Source organism: Chiloscyllium punctatum, chromosome 4 (assembly GCF_047496795.1).
Source record: "Chiloscyllium punctatum isolate Juve2018m chromosome 4, sChiPun1.3, whole genome shotgun sequence".
NCBI classification, from domain to species: domain Eukaryota; kingdom Metazoa; phylum Chordata; class Chondrichthyes; order Orectolobiformes; family Hemiscylliidae; genus Chiloscyllium; species Chiloscyllium punctatum.
In genome coordinates, this window is record NC_092742.1 from 45,288,298 (window position 1) to 45,304,116 (window position 15,819).

The window sequence follows — 15,819 nt, forward strand, 5'->3', positions numbered from 1 at the left end:
TTACGGTTGGAGGGGTGGGGTCTGAGGGCGGAGGTGCGGGATGTGGACGAGATGCGTTGGAGGGCATCTTTAACCACGTGGCAAGGGAAATTGCGGTCTCTAAAGAAGGAGGCCATCTGGTGTGTTCGGTGGTGGAACTGGTCCTCCTGGGAGCAGATCCGGAGGAGGTGGAAGAATTGGGAATACGGGATGGCATTTTTGCAAGAATCCCGTATTCCCAATTCCTCTGCCTCTGCCGGATCTGCTCCTAGGAGGACCAATTCCACCACAGAACACACCAGATGGCCTCCTTCTTTAGAGACCGCAATTTCCCTTCCCACGTGGTTAAAGATGCCCTCCAACGCATCTAGTCTACATCCCGCACCTCCGCCCTCAGACCCCACCCCTCCAACCGTAACAAGGACAGAACGCCCCTGATGCTCACCTTCCACCCTACCAACCTTCGCATAAACCAAATCTTCCGCCGACATTTCTGCTACCTCCAAACAGACCCCACTACCAGGGATATATTTCCCTCCCCACCCCTTTACGACTTCCGCAAAGACCGTTCCCTCCGTGACTATCTGGTCAGATCCACACACCCCTCTAACCCACCCTCCCAACCTGGCACTTTCCCCTGCCACCGCAGGAACTGTAAAACCTGCACCCACACCTCCTCCCTCACCTCTATCCAAGGCCCTAAAGGAGCCTTCCACATCCATCAAAGTTTTACTTGCACATCCACTAATATCATTTATTGTATCCGTTGCTCCCGATGCGGTCTCCTCTACATTGGGGAGACTGGACGCCTCCTAGCAGAGCGCTTTAGGGAACATCTCCGGGACACCCGCACCAATCAACCACACCGCCCCGTGGCCCAACATTTCAACTCCCCCTCCCACTCTGCCGAGGACATGGAGGTCCTGGGCCTCCTTCACCGCCGCTCCCTCACCACCAGACGCCTGGAGGAAGAACGCCTCATCTTCCACCTCGGAACACTTCAACCCCAGGGCATCAATGTGGACTTCAACAGTTTCCTCATTTCCCCTTCCCCCACCTCACCCTAGTTCTAAACTTCCAGCTCAGCACTGTCCCCATGATTTGTCCCGACTTGTCCTACCTGCCTATCTTCTTTTCCACCTGTCCACTCCACCCTCTCCTCCCTGACCTATCACCTCCATTCCCTCCCCCACTCACCCATTGTACTCTATGCTACTTTCTCCCCACCCCCGCCCTCCTCTAGCTTATCTCTCCACCCTTCAGGCTCTCTGCCTTTATTCCTGATGAAGGGCTTTTGCCCAAAACGTCGATTTTACTGCTCCTTGGATGCTGCCTGAACTGCTCTGCTTTTCCAACACCACTAATCCAGAATCTGGTTTCCAGCATCTGCAGTCATTGTTTTTACCCTATAGCTGGTTGTGTCTGTTTTGGAGCAACACAGGGAAAGATATCCAACTGGAGTAGAGGGAAGCATGGAAATATACTTGGGGAGTGTTGTCCATAGTCTTTGGAAAATGTTGGGGGTTGTGGTTTTAAAGAATACATGGATAGGAGGATCAAGGTTTTATTTGAAGGAGGGTGAGTGTTGTGTGGAGAGGGAGAGAAAGTGTTGAGGTAGTGTGAAAGCCAGGAAGGGGAGCTGCATAACTGTCAGCTCTGTGATGATGGAGTCAAAACAAAGATGTACTCAGCGAACATATGGGAAACGATAAGAAAACTGACTAGGAGGTCGACAGAGTGCTGACGGGAGAGGAAACTTGGGGAAGGCTGCAGAAGGAAAACAATGATGTCAATGGCAGTGACAAATTCGACAAAGGCTGTTGTTTCCAGTAGGGCACCTTACTTATCCACTACACTGGAGTTCCCAGGTTCAGGCAATGTCACAACCTATCGAGTTCCATGGAAAGGAAAGAGGACTGACTTGTTTGATATTTAAACAAAAATAAGTGGGCACAAGTATTCTAATTTGAGAGAGGGCTATTTTGAGGAGTTGATGTCGACAAACACCATCCAATGAAGGAATCAGCCCCGATTTCGCAGCCTGATGACATCAGACGGTGCAAAGCTCTTTCATTCCAGCGAATTGCAGATATTGTTGCATTTTGTTTTGGATATTTGTTAACGTCACTAATGCCGAGACCGGTAATCTTTTTTTTCTTTTTTCTAACAGCCCACGATTTCTCAATTTAACTATTGCAGACCTTAACCTAATGCGAAATGTTTCAATTGCCATATTTGGTGGCCTTTCGATTTAGCATGTGCCTCAGCAAATGTTGATTCTAAATTCCAGAAAAGTAGAAGCCGGTAAGATGATCCACAGAAACACCACATTTTGAAGCACTTGTGTCTCTATGAGGCTGCTCAGTGCAGTGCTGTAGTTGTGTATGCGCGCACTGGGTGTTATATTGTTTAGAGAGAAGGGGATTTCCAGAGGCAGAGGAAGTGATATTGACATAAGGGGCTTTCCAGTCAGAACAGTCAGTCATTGCAGTGAATGGATCCGTGCTAGCACCAGCGGCAGAAAAATGGGGAATTTTAACATTGTGCAATCGGTCATTTTCATTCCAAGGCGTTCAAAATGGCAGCAATGAATCAGAGGTGCTTTTCTACTACATTTTTACCAGAAGACGCCGTTTTCCGGTTGGCCGCTCCGCGAAACTGACACGTTTGGGTCCGGGACTGAAGGATAGAGAGAACGAAGCGAGTCCGAGGGGTGGGGGGGGGGGGAAGGACTAGGAAACGCAAAGGGGCCGACCGGGACTCCGCGCTCGGATGAAGAGCAGCGTTTGTGGTTAGTACCGGCTCATGGTCACTGGGGTGCTGAGGGGTGGGTGGTGGGTTAACAATGTACAAGCCGCACTGGAGCTCTCTGTCGCCCGGGAGAAGAGGAACATTTCTCGCTCGGTTCTGCCAGGCATTTGTGCAGGGAGACTTCTGGGTCCTGCAGCCTCGGTAGGCGGACTCACTGGCTCTTTACATGAAATTCAAACAACAATTATAACAGACCAAACAGAGAGACTGTAACTTGTTGAACTCCCTGTCCGCTCTGCATAGAATATGGTTGAAACTATGCTCAAGCGCTTGTGCATGGTTCATCAGTAGCTCCATCACTACTTGTTCTAATTGAAGGCTTCAGTGAGAGGTGAATTTAGACAGAGTGTACAAAATGATCAGACATACAAGTTACACAGGCACAGCTCTGAAATGGTAATTTGGGGTGACGTAAGTGTACCGATTTTAAACATATGTGTGAAGTTTTCAAGTTGACTTTGTGGTGAAACTTGCCCAATTTTAACTACTTGGAGCACCAGTTAAACGGTTGGGGGTTGGGGGGTGGGGGGGGAATGCTATGGATGGAGGCACTTGTTATTAGGTCTGTGACTGTTGCCCCCTCTGCAGGATAACGGAGTATGCCCTAGTGAACAGCTGTTACTGCTCCCTGGAGATGTATCCCTATGTTACATACCTTTTCATTCCTCATCTTTGAAGATCCTATTAGCAAATGACACTCTGCGTAAGGCCTTTTGTTTTAGTTGGAAAATATCAAGCCTGTGAGATTGAGATGAGCATCGTTTTTTCAGTGGAATCAGTAGCTGGATCTTAACAGGGAATAAATTGAAGTTTCTGCTTCACCCCAAATACAGTTCATTCCCAGAACGAGTAGAACCTGTAAACTCTCTGCTTCCAGCTCCTGTTTTTATGCCACAGATTTGACAATCTTTTGCTTGCAAGTGTAACAATGGCGGGAAGGAGCACTTAATGTTTGTACTCTGAGCGTGCAGGTACAGAAAGATCCCAGATAAAAAAATAAATGGCCATTCAAATACAATGGAAGTAACTTACACTCTGAGGCAAAGGGAAAACTGACAACTGGCTCCCTTCTTCCTTCTCTCATTGCACCCCCCCCCCCCCCCCCAAACACACTGAATAGAGTGATATTTTACATTTGCTCTGTGTCTTGTTTTTAACATTTAGCATTGGGGATTGCTGCAAACTTTACTCGCTACAGTGTTGTACTTTTTTATCAGCAAAACTTGAAACGCTAAAGGCTTTATCAGACCAGTCACCCTTTGTGATTAAAATGAAAGAATGACCTTTTTTGTCAATCATTAACACCTCAGTTCCTTCTATAAATACTGCGTGTCATGTTGTGGATTTTTGTTTCAGTTTTGATATGGGTTAGGAGAGTTTAAAATATGTGGAAGTACCAGGAAATGCCTCTTTGGTGTTGAATGATCAATTACGGTTTGTTGCAGCTTTACTTACGGTCTTAATGTTATCAATCTAGATCTACAGACATTACCTGAGATATAGATCATGGTGCAAATGCTTGCACTGAAGTTCAAGCTTTAAAGATCATTGTTGGTTTTTCTTCACTTCGAGTCCGATTTTGTTTTAGCGTTTTCATTAATCTGTTAAATAAAATTTCTCAGGTCTGTGGATAGTAAGTTGCAAAGGTATCTACAAATTCCAATGAAAAAATCTTTCCCCTCTCCTCAAACCTTGCCTTCTGTGTGGGCTATATTGTCATATCGCACTCAATGCATTAGAGTATAGTTTGTGTGTTTTGAAGAGGCCATTTAAGGAAAATTCCAAGCAAAATGCTTGATGGAGCTACTGATTTCTTAGTACATTCAGCTTTCATTAGAGATTGACATTGAATTTTCCAGCCAATAGTTGATGGAATCAATCCCAAGTGCACAAAACTTGAACTTGATTATCTTGACTAACATTGGCTGTTAATGATGGAATTGGGATCGATGTATACAGGTCAGACTGCCTGTTCCTGTATTAACAAATAAAGGTGAAGATATGAAAATCCAAAGATTTTGTAACTGTCAAAAACGTAATCTTTTAAGTTTACAAATCTTTGAGAGGGTGTAATGGAAGGTAAATTTCATTTTACTAAATGCTACTTTTTCTTTAATTTCGTATTGACCCTCCCCTTCTTTTCTGGCTCTGTTGACTTGTCTTGAGGTAAAGTTTCATAGGTATCATAGCAATACTGCACAATTTAGAAAAATATTCCTTGGTCAGTGTTCCCAAATATCTTGTTCCAAATGCCTTTTCGTGGAGAATCATAATGTTGCATGGTAACAACTTTCTGATGCCCTATGGCCAACTTTAGTCAGGAAGATGACACTAGCCTTTTTTTTGTTTTGCTCCAGTTTTTGTTGTTTTGGTAGGAAAGGGACAGAAATGTTAAGTAGTGATCAGTTGTCATTTTTTATATTTGAATCTAGATTAGACATTGAGCAGTTTTTAAAAAAATCACTCGTGGGACTTGGGCATCGCTGGCTGGCCAGCGTTTACTGCCCTTGAAAAGGTGGTGGTGAACTACCTGCTAGAGCTGCTGCAGGTTGTCCCACAGTGACTTTAGGGAGGGAATTCCAGTATATTGACCCAGCTACAGTGATGAATTGCAATATATTTCCAAGTCAGGATGGTAAGTGGCTTGGAGGGAACTTTTAGGTAGTGGTGTTGGCATTTATCTGCTGACCTTGTCCTTCTAGATGGAAGTGGCCATGTGTTTGGAAGATGCTGTTTAAGGATCTTTGGTGAATTGCTGCAGTACATATTGCTGCTACTGACAGTCGATGGTGGAGGAAGTGAATGCTTATAGATGTAGTGCCAATCAAATGGGCTGCTTTGTTTTGGATGATGTCAAACTTGTTGAGTGTTGCTGCAGCTGCACTCCTGCGGGTAAGTTGGGAGTATTCCATCACACTCCTGACATGTGCGTGGTAGATGACGAACAAGCTTTGGGGAATCAGGGTGGTGATTGCTTGCTGCAAATTTCCTAGCCCCTGACTTGCTCTTGTTGTCACTGTGTTTATGTGGCAAGTTCATTTGACTCCAGTGTTCTTTAGAGCTTCATTCAGTGTTTACCAAATAGTCTCAGAGTCGCTGGCTAACGATCAGGATTGGAAACGTTTTTTTCCTTTCTCAACCATGGGGACACTAATGCTGAAACAAAACAGAAATTTTGCAATGATCAGCAAACTCAGCATGTGTTGACTTAGGACCTCCCTGGGTTTGTACTGTTTGATTAATCTATTGAGAAGACTGCAAGTTAATTTAAATTTAGAATAAACACAAAATGCTGGAGATATTGAGCATGGCTGGCAGAATCAGGGGGAGAGAAACCAGATAAACTAGTCAGGTCAATGACGTTTTCATCAGAATTGTTGAAAGGTCATACACCTGAAACACCAACCTTGTTTCCCTCTCCACAGATACTGCCAGACCTGCTGACTGTTTTGAGCATTTTGTTAGTTTATATTACCACCATTTGTAGTATTTTGCTTTTGAGTTTGTGGTAGTTAAAGTTGAAGAGTTGTTTAGAAAGAGCATATCTCATTCAGTTTCATAACTTGGGTTTTTGTGCACAGGGAGTGTGAAGTGTAGTGATCTGTAAAAGATGGAGCTTGTGGATGGCAGCCCAGACCTGAATGTGTCTACTTCTGTTAATTGGATGGGAAAACAATACAGTTTATATTTTGGTTTATTTCCGAAATACAAACAAAATCCTGTTAACTGACTTCAGGAAAGGTTCCATGGAGTAGACATTCCTGTTCTTTTCTTCCTCCATTCTGGCACGAAAGTACGATGAATTGTGTGAAACCTACTTGATCTAAAGTTGCTATGAATATTGATGACAGAAGATTTCTCAACAATAAAGAGATTTTAATTTAATATCATGTCTGCGGTCTGTGAGCAACTTCAAAATTTCTGTTTTGTTTATTAATTTTATCTAAACCTCTTTCCTTCTAAGTTCAAGACATTGTAATGTCACTGGAAGAATCCCATGGAGTTGTCAGTAATAGTATGTTGAGCAAGAAGACTATTCAATTCCCAAAATACTGTGTTTCACATCATGTAAAAACATAGCAATTAAACCAAGTTCCAAATATGGTTCTTTAGTTAAAAACTGACAGTCCCTCCTAATCTTCGGATCCTATTCTTGTAAAGAAAGAAACTATATATAGTACCTTTCACAACCTTGGAATATTCGAAATGTTTTACACCCAATAACTTTTGAAATGGAGGTACTGTTGTAATATGGAGAAATTCAGAAGTCAATTTGCACCCAACAGTTCACATATAATAGCAATAGTTTGGTTTGTGATATTGGATGAAAGATAGATATTGGCAAAGACACCAGCGAGCATTTCCTAGCTTTTTGCCAATAATTTCATTAGATCATTTACACACAAAAGAGCACAGTGTCACTCGCAACTCATCCAAATGTTAGTACAATTAATAGAGAAGTCCTGTACCCAAATGACAGCATATGGAGCCAATTCTCTAGAATGGGACTTAAATGACTTCTGTGAGGACATTGGTGCTGTAATTGGCAAGAAGTGTAAGTAAAGGTAAGCAATTGAAGAGGAACTCTTAATTGTTGAGAAATCTTCTGTCACCAACATTCATGACATATTTAGATCAAGTAGGTTTCACACAATTTATCATATTTTTGTTACCAAATGGAGGAAGAAATGGTTCCAAAGAACAGGAATATCTACTCCATGGAATCTTTCCTGCAGCCAGTACTATATATGTGATCTCTATCTCCATTTCATATGAATATGAACATTACATATTTCATGAGCATACCATGTACACTTGTTCTATGTATACTTAGCAAAATCTTTACGTAATGTGCTGTGCATTCCCGGAAAAGCCCAACTTCATTCCTGTATCTGTTGGTTATCTGGGCACAGTTGCGGTGATGGTCGATGCATTACAATTTGCCTCAAAACTATGAAGTTTGAGATTGAATTTTGCACTTTATTGTTATCTAATGTTCCTTGGTAAGGTGCTTTTGAATAATCGGCAAGGTCAGGATGTGCTTTCGTTCATAGTGGTAAAGTCTTCACTAGGTTTTGCTGATTTAAAAATTGCTGTGAAGTTGAAGAGCAGCTCATGTCTCTGGAATCTTATTTTGATATAACTCATCACCCCGAGAGAGAACATTGGAAAAAACAAATAAAATAAGGAGTATCTCATGTTTTAAAAGTAGTGCTATAGTGATTCAGATTGAACTGTGAAAATCATATTCTTCACAAGTGTAATATACTGTTTTATCATTGATTTCCATTTCCTTCTCTTTCGTCGTCTGTTTTTCTTTTAGTCGTGTGCAGTATTAATTGGAAAATATTTGAAGCACCGACATTAGTTTCTGTTTTATCGTGCAGTGTTACTGTGTTGTGACAGACAATTTCTAAAAAAAAAATTATGAGACGTTTAAAGAGATCACTCTGCCCCTCATGCTCTCTCAGGATTGATATCTGTAAGAAGCTCAGGTCATGGAACATTCTGAAATGGCTAGGGATTTTTTTTCAAAAATAGTTTGGAGAAGATTCATGTCTTAAATAGAGTCATAGAGGTGTACAGCATGGAAACAGACCCTTTGGTCCAACCCATCCATGCTGACCAGATATCCCAACCCAATCTAGTCCCACCTGCCAGCACCTGGCCCATATTTCTCCAAACCTTTCCTATTCATATACCCATCCAAATTCCTCTTAAATGTTACAATTGTACCAGCTGCCACCACTTCATCTGGCAGCTCATTCCATACACGTACCACCCTCTGTGTGAAAAAGTTGCCCCATAGGTCTCTTTTATATCTTTCCGCTCTCACCCTAAACCTATGCCCTCTAGTTCTGGACTCCTTGACCCCAAGGAAAAGACTTTGTCTATTTATCCTATCCATGCCCTCATAATTTTGTAAACCTCTATAAGGTCACCCCTCAGCCTCCGACGCTCCAGGGAAAACAGCCCCAGCCTGCTCAGCCTCTCCCTATAGCTCAAATCCTCCAACCCTGGCAACATCCTTGTAACTCTTTTCTGAACCCTTTCAAGTTTCACAACATCTTTCCAATAGGAAGGAGACCAGAATTGCACGCGATATTCCAACAGTGGCCGAACCAATGGCCTGTACAGCCGCAACATGACCTCCCAACTCCTGTACTCAATACTCTGACCAATAAAGGAAAGCATACCAAACACCTCCTTCCCTATCCTATCTACCTGCGACTCCACTTTCAAGGAGCTATGAACCTGCACTCCAAGGTCTCTTTGTTCAGCAACACTCCCTAGGACTTTACCATTTAAGTGTATAGGTCCTGCTAAGATTTGCTTTCCCAAAATGCAGCACCTCACATTTATCTGAATTAAACTCCATCTGCCACTTCTCAGCCCATTGGCCCATCTGATCAAGATCCTGTTGTAATCTGAGGTAACCCTCTTCCCTGTCCACTGCACCTTTATTGAAATGCCAATAAGACAAGAAGTTTGAGACTTTTCAAATTGGTTGACCAGTGAATTATTAAATTGTTGCAAGGTACTTGGTGCTTTTAGAAAACGGAGCAGCCAGCTTTCATGAGAAGTATACTAGCAGCCTAGAATAGAGAGAAATTGCTAATTGTTTTTCACCAGATTTTAGAAGGCAGTTCTTAGATTGGGAAGTAATAAGTTATAGTTTCTGTGTGATTAAACTTGAGTATTTTTCTAGATTGATACCAAACTGTATCAAGACTGTTAATTGATTTAAAATACATGAACGTGCTGCTCAGAACGTTTTTGAATGCAGATTAATATGAACTTTATGCAGGCTACCAAAACCCTGGCTGGACGTCACTGTGGTAATATTTTGCAGGAGGGCATTACTCAGGAAGTCACAATTGTAATGTCTGACCATTTTAAGAAAATGCACCTAACTTAGTATCAATATCTGAAATGTACACGAAGGGAAAATGTAGAACTAAATGTAGATATTTTTGCGCAGTACCATGTACCTTTGCAGAGTGATAACGTCTTTGGTTTAAAGATCTTTAAACAGGGCTGGTAAAGGGTGGGGGGAGGAAATTATGTATTATAATTTGCCTCAAAACTATAGAGTTTGGGATTGATATGTAAAATTGTGAATTTTGCACTTTATCATTATTTAATGTTCTTTGGTAAGGTGCTTGTGAATGTTCGGCAAGGTCAGGCTGTGCTTTCGTTCAAAGTAGTGAAGTAACTGCAGTTAGAACTACATTTTTTTTCATCAATCTTTATACTCCATCAAATGATTTTAACATTGTGTTAATAATTGATACCGACTCAGTGAGTGAATATTGGATCTCACAGACCTGGAAAAGGTCCTAGATATCAAAGCCAATCAGTGCAACCTTTGTTGTTCTCCGCTGCAGTATCTATGAGAAGGGCAGAGCTGGTGGCTGATGGGTGAGAAAGTCAAAAATTCCAGTCTTCTTCTCCTATTGGCAAATGTGACAGTCAGCAGGATAAAATAGCCCAATTGCTGAAGAGGCTCCAAGATGAAGAATAGTTATTTGATTGAGGTGTACATCTGAGAATTGTGGCCTTTTGGAGGAAGGGAAAAAGAAAAAGAATGAAAATTATTTACACTATTCTGGAAAATTGCAGCTTTAAATTTGTTACACCAACTGGATCATGACTCTAATACTGATTTTGATATACTGATGTTGACTGTGTCATTGAATTATACTGCAACATTACACCGATAACTGTTGAGCTCTGTAACCAGTGAGATTATTTCTGAGTAATGCTTCAAACTCTCAAACTTAGGGAAAAATATTTGCATTGTATCTGACACCATTTCTTCTGATCATTTCCCTGTTTTTTTTCCTCATTGCTACTTCCTTCAGTAGAAGAGCAGCTTTGCCTACCTTTCACTGCTATAACTAATTACTCTTCTCCAGAATGCATAACAAAAAACTGCTAATAGGGGTTCTGCACACATGTTTTGCTCCACTCTTGGTTGCTGTAGAAAGTATCCTTAGTGACGCTTGACAGCACTCTGAATTGACAATCCCACTAACATTCTAGCACAAGTGATAGTCTTGAAAGATGAGGTGAATATGAAATCTCCAAAAGAGGAGACAGCCTTCTTGAGGTGGTTTCTCCAGGATCATTTGATATGGTTTTTAATTGACACAAATTTTTAATTCTTCTCTAACCATGAGGGATATACCAGAGAACTGGAGGACAGCAAATGTGGTTCCACTTTTTAAGAAATGTGGTAAAGATTAGTCAGGAAATTACAGACTGGGAAGTCTCCCATCAGTAATTGGGAAACTATTGGAGAAAATGTGAAGGAGTGAATTAATACTCACTTGAAAATGTACAGGTTAATCAGGAATGGCCAGCATGGATTTGTCAGAGGGAGGTCATGCCTAAAAACATTTGTTAGAATTTTTGAAAATGTGATCAAGTGTGGGGATGGGGTAAGTTCAGTTGATGTAGTTTATATGGATTTTAGCAAAGCTTTTGACAAGGTCCCACATGGGAAATTGAGAAGGTTAGAGCACATGGAATTGAGGGAAACCTGGTGAGATGGATCAGAAACTGACTTAGTCATAGGACACAAAGGGTATGGTACAAGGCTGTTTGAGTGACTGGAAGCTGGTGTCCATCAGTGTGCCACAAGGATCAGTATTGGGACTCTTATTGTTTGTTGTCCACATACATGATACAGATGAAAATTTGGGGGGAATATTAAGCAAATTTGCAGATGATGCCAAGATTGGTGGATTGTTAATAGTAAAGTAGATGATTGTGTATGTTACAGGAAGATATAACTCGGTTAGTCAGATAGGCAAACCAGAGCAGATGGTATTGAAATCTGATGTGTGAAGTGGAAGAAGAAACAAGATGAGTGACTATTTAATGAATGGCAGGACACTGGGTAGTTTAGAGGAACAGAGATTTTGGGGTAGTTATTCACAGATCCCTGAAGTTGGCAGAACACGTTAGTAGCTGAAAATGTGTTGCTGGAAAAGCGCAGCAGGTCAGGCAGCATCCAAGGAACAGGAGAATCGACGTTTCGGGCATTAGCCCTTCTTCAGGTATAGACAATTGGTCAAGCCACAGCTGGAGTACAGTGTACGGTTTTGGTCACCACTACAGGAAAGATGTGATAGCACTGGAGGGCTTACAGGGGAGGTTCACCAGGATATTATTTGGAATGGAGAAATTGAGTTAAAAGGAGAGCCTAGATAGGCAGTGCAGGAAATTGGGAATAGTGCATTTTTAGTGATAGTTATTGTCAGTGCAGAGTCAATGGTCCTCGGGGTCTTTTCTGCACTGTATAAATCTATGATTAGTTGTGGATAACATAGCAACTGCTGTTGCCATTGGAAGCCTGGTTTCCAGCAGGAGCCAGCAATGCGAATTTCTCCAGCCACTAGAAATTTAAAGATTTGTGATTTTCAAACAATTGTGGGAGTTACAGTCTTTGGATTTGGGGAGGAGAGGAATAGGCAAATGAGACTAGTTGAATAGCGAGCTATTTTAAAACTATAAATTTGAATTACATATTCTATTCAATTCAATATCAATTGCCTAATCTGTTTTCTTGTGATGCACTTTATTTCATTGCTGAGCAAGCTCTGAGACTTTAGTTGAGCTGTTGCAGTAAGTGCTGTTTTCAGGTCAGGTAAAAGCAAACCTTCTGAATAACTTTCTTGAGATCCTCTGCTTTGAGATCTCAGAAAGATACTTATGTATGACCAGTTGAGCGGGAATTGGCATGCATTGTAGTGATGTTGACCCACTGGGGAAAGGATTGAGGAATTTCCCTTGCCTTATTCCTCATAATCGGTTTTTGATCTCTGATGTGGTGAGGTACTATACTGTTGAGAGGTTGGAGAAATTCAAACAGGGATGCTGATCAACAGAACGAAACACTTGGAAGCTACACTTAAAATGTTCCATTAACTGGAACAGTGAACAGTTTGTGTGACACTTGAGGAAGCATGTCGAAGCAGAGAGGATTTGAGAACGGGGAATTGCTTCCAAGACGAGTACGAGAACAGTCTATCGAGGTCTAATATTACAGAAGAATCTATCGAAGAATGTCTTACTTTACAGTCCTTCACCTGTCACCCAGAATAAATTAAACTAATATTGACCACAAACTGCTGGAAACTGACCCGTGCATGCTGTATCAAAAAGCGCATTTTGTTTGTGGCACAAAGCATTAATCAGTATTGAAACCTTGCTTTGGGATCTATATTTAAACCCATAGAAATTGTATGGGAGTTGTCCAGTTTGAATTGACAATGCTGTAAGAGTCTATAACATGAATAAGAGGAATAAAGGATGATCTACATTATCCTGTTTGTAGACGTGACTTTGACATGATTTTGACCACTCATTTGTGAACTGAAAGCAGTTTTTTTGAATGGTGTGTGTTTACCTTCCACATTGTAGTATTGAAGTTAATGCAGAACCAGTATTTCCAAACCACGGACACTTCCTGCTCTGACTTTGTGTTCTTAGAATAGAATGGATCAGGATATGTGGCACAAGTTCTGATTTTTAAAAAAATGTTGGACCAAATAAACAAAATATTTAACAATCCTTTTTATATTATGAGATTTATGGACACCAGGCTGAATCTTACTTTTTTTGGTTCAGTGCCAGTTGTGTTGAGTTCTTTGGAAAATTTTCCACCATGAGGCCTAGTGAGGTTTCTCGCTGTACGTCTTACATTCCAATAAGAATCAGGAGATCGAAGTGTTTAACATTAGGATCTTTATTTAGGCGATATTCATGCTGTAGGCAACAAGGTTAGATGAGGCTGTTTCACACCATTGAATGGCTGATGATGTCGTCATCACATGATCAAACTCTTCAAGTGACAGTCCACCATACTCTTACTGAAGTTGTCTCATTAACTACCTACTCTGCCCCATAGTGTCCCTCTCATCAAATTCTCAACACCTCTTATGATACACCATTCTCATTTCTCCTCAGAGAAGAATTTCCTGTTTCCTCAGCATCTATCATAGCAACTCATTCCTGGCAGACCACACTATGCCAGAATGATATGGCATCTTCTGTCTAGACTACACCAGGGGGACTGCAGAACAGTCCAAGCAATCGAATTGTATTTCAACAGCCCTATCATCATCTCCACCATGGCCCTGCTCACAGCACCTGCAGCAATCTGGGTGAAAGTGTGGCACCAGCTGAGTAACCAACACTTATATTAAAATGTCTGCTGCACTCTGACCCCTTCCCAGACCTACATCAACCATTCCACTTTGAATTACATTCGATGGAGTCTGTTGACTTATTTTCATGGCATATGATGGATGTTCTCCTCCTCTCACAGCATCCTTGGAAGTTCCACAAGTGATGGGCTGCTCTTGTGCAATATTTATTTATTTTGAAGTCATTAGTGCTGAATTCATTGAGTTGACAATGCCAGATTTTCAAACACCAGTGGCATTGTGCAAATCAGCATTTGAAGTCTTAAAGCATGTTCATTCTTTTTGCATTATAAATGGACAAAGTTTCCCCAGTCCAAAGATGAGCAGTTTAGGTAGGTTAGCCATGCAAGTGCAGGGAAAGGGTAGGAAAGTGAGTCTGGTTGGGATTCTCTTTAGAGATTTGGTGTGGACCTGTTGGACCAAATGTTTCCGCACTGTAGGGATTCTTAATAATTGCACATGAAATGTAGCTGGAGCTCACAAGCACTTTCTTCATGAATTTACTACCTTCAGTGCTCTAGCATCCAGCAGAAATGGATCCCGTGTTTCCACCCATTGGTGACAATGATTCTACTCATCCCATGCATTGGCCTAGCCATTTTTCAGCTGCATTCAGTTGCTTCACCTGGTCAGATATTAAACCCACTCTCTCCTCCCTCAACCCCCTACTGTCCTCCAAAGTCTCCACTTTGATCTTGCTGTACACCAACAGCTAATTTTTATGCATTCCTCCACAAAATCGTAGAGACTCCTCATATTAAATAGTGTCCTCCTTGCCCTTGAGTCGCAACATTATAACTGAAGATGTCCATCCTCATCCCTGTAGATGCGAAGGTGGTGATCACTTTCAATACTCCCCCTCCTCTGGCCTATCATGCCCTCTGATGCTATTCCAAACACCTCCAGTTCCTTCTGTCCCCCACTTCACCCCAATATATGCCTCTCCTTTATCTTCCCCTCCATGATCAACAGACAGTCCTCAAACCATAGTTGTCCTAGAAATCTGACTGACTTCATTGATCAGCTCCTTCAAGTGACTGAGCAGACCCCTGAGTGTGGTGTTTGCAGGTTCCCATTAGGCAATTCCTCTGAATACTTGTGACTGACTGTCACCCCCTCTCCACACTATTGTCAGACATATCTCCTGACCATAGCCCTGGGACAGGAGTGTGTGGAATAGCTCTTGCAAACAGCCTACACCTCCTTCCTTTGATGGGCTGAGGACGAGTCTTCACCTTTCTTCCGACATCGTCATTTGGTTTAATAAATATATGGTGCGTCTTCAGCATGGATAGCTGGCACACGCTGTAGAGATTTGGATTGATGTCCTGATGTGCCATACAGCAAGATATCCAGCAGCCCTCCTCTGCCACCAGCAGATCCTAACTGACAAGTAGCCTGTCTCTATGACTGTACAAAAGAGCATGCTAACAACATTACCTTTACAAATTCCTCCTTATACATACACTGACAAACAGACAGGGTAAAATAAGTTAGGACAAAGGGGAAAAACTGGAGAGATGTTTCCAAAATCTTTGTTCCAATTCTATTATTGGTACGATCCTTATGATTATTCTGCTGATGATGACTAACACAGAGGCATCTCCCAGCTACTGGTGAGCTGAGGTCGCCAAGTACCAGGGATTAGAGAATTCTCGATGTCTAGCATGTTTGGTATGATAGGAAGGTAAATCTTAATGAAGTGAGGTAATAGTGTTTATATGCTGACTGTTTAGAACTTTACCTGTAACTAAAGTCTAATTACTTGTAATAAATTCTTGATAAATACAGAAAGCTGGTCTATGCTATTTAT

General features: G+C 41.7%; 1 protein-coding gene across 6 annotated transcripts in view; it reads left to right on the forward strand.

Moving 5' to 3' along the window:
• The first annotated feature begins 1,524 nt into the window (after positions 1 to 1,524).
• traf3 (TNF receptor-associated factor 3) overlaps positions 1,525 to 15,819 on the forward strand; it is an 86,389-nt gene continuing 72,094 nt past the window's right edge. Inside the window, exon 1 of one of the 6 annotated variants that reach the window (XM_072568548.1) lies at positions 1,525 to 2,121. Coding sequence is in view for 2 of the 6 variants with exons in the window: in XM_072568545.1 (XP_072424646.1) it covers positions 2,825 to 2,931 (107 nt within the window). In the remaining 4 variants the exon portion in view is untranslated. Of the gene's footprint in view, positions 2,122 to 2,225; positions 2,284 to 2,353; positions 2,771 to 2,821; positions 2,932 to 3,056; positions 3,122 to 15,819 lie in introns of those variants that run through there. The other 5 variants (XM_072568549.1, XM_072568547.1, XM_072568546.1 and 2 more) reach the window with 5 other exon arrangements.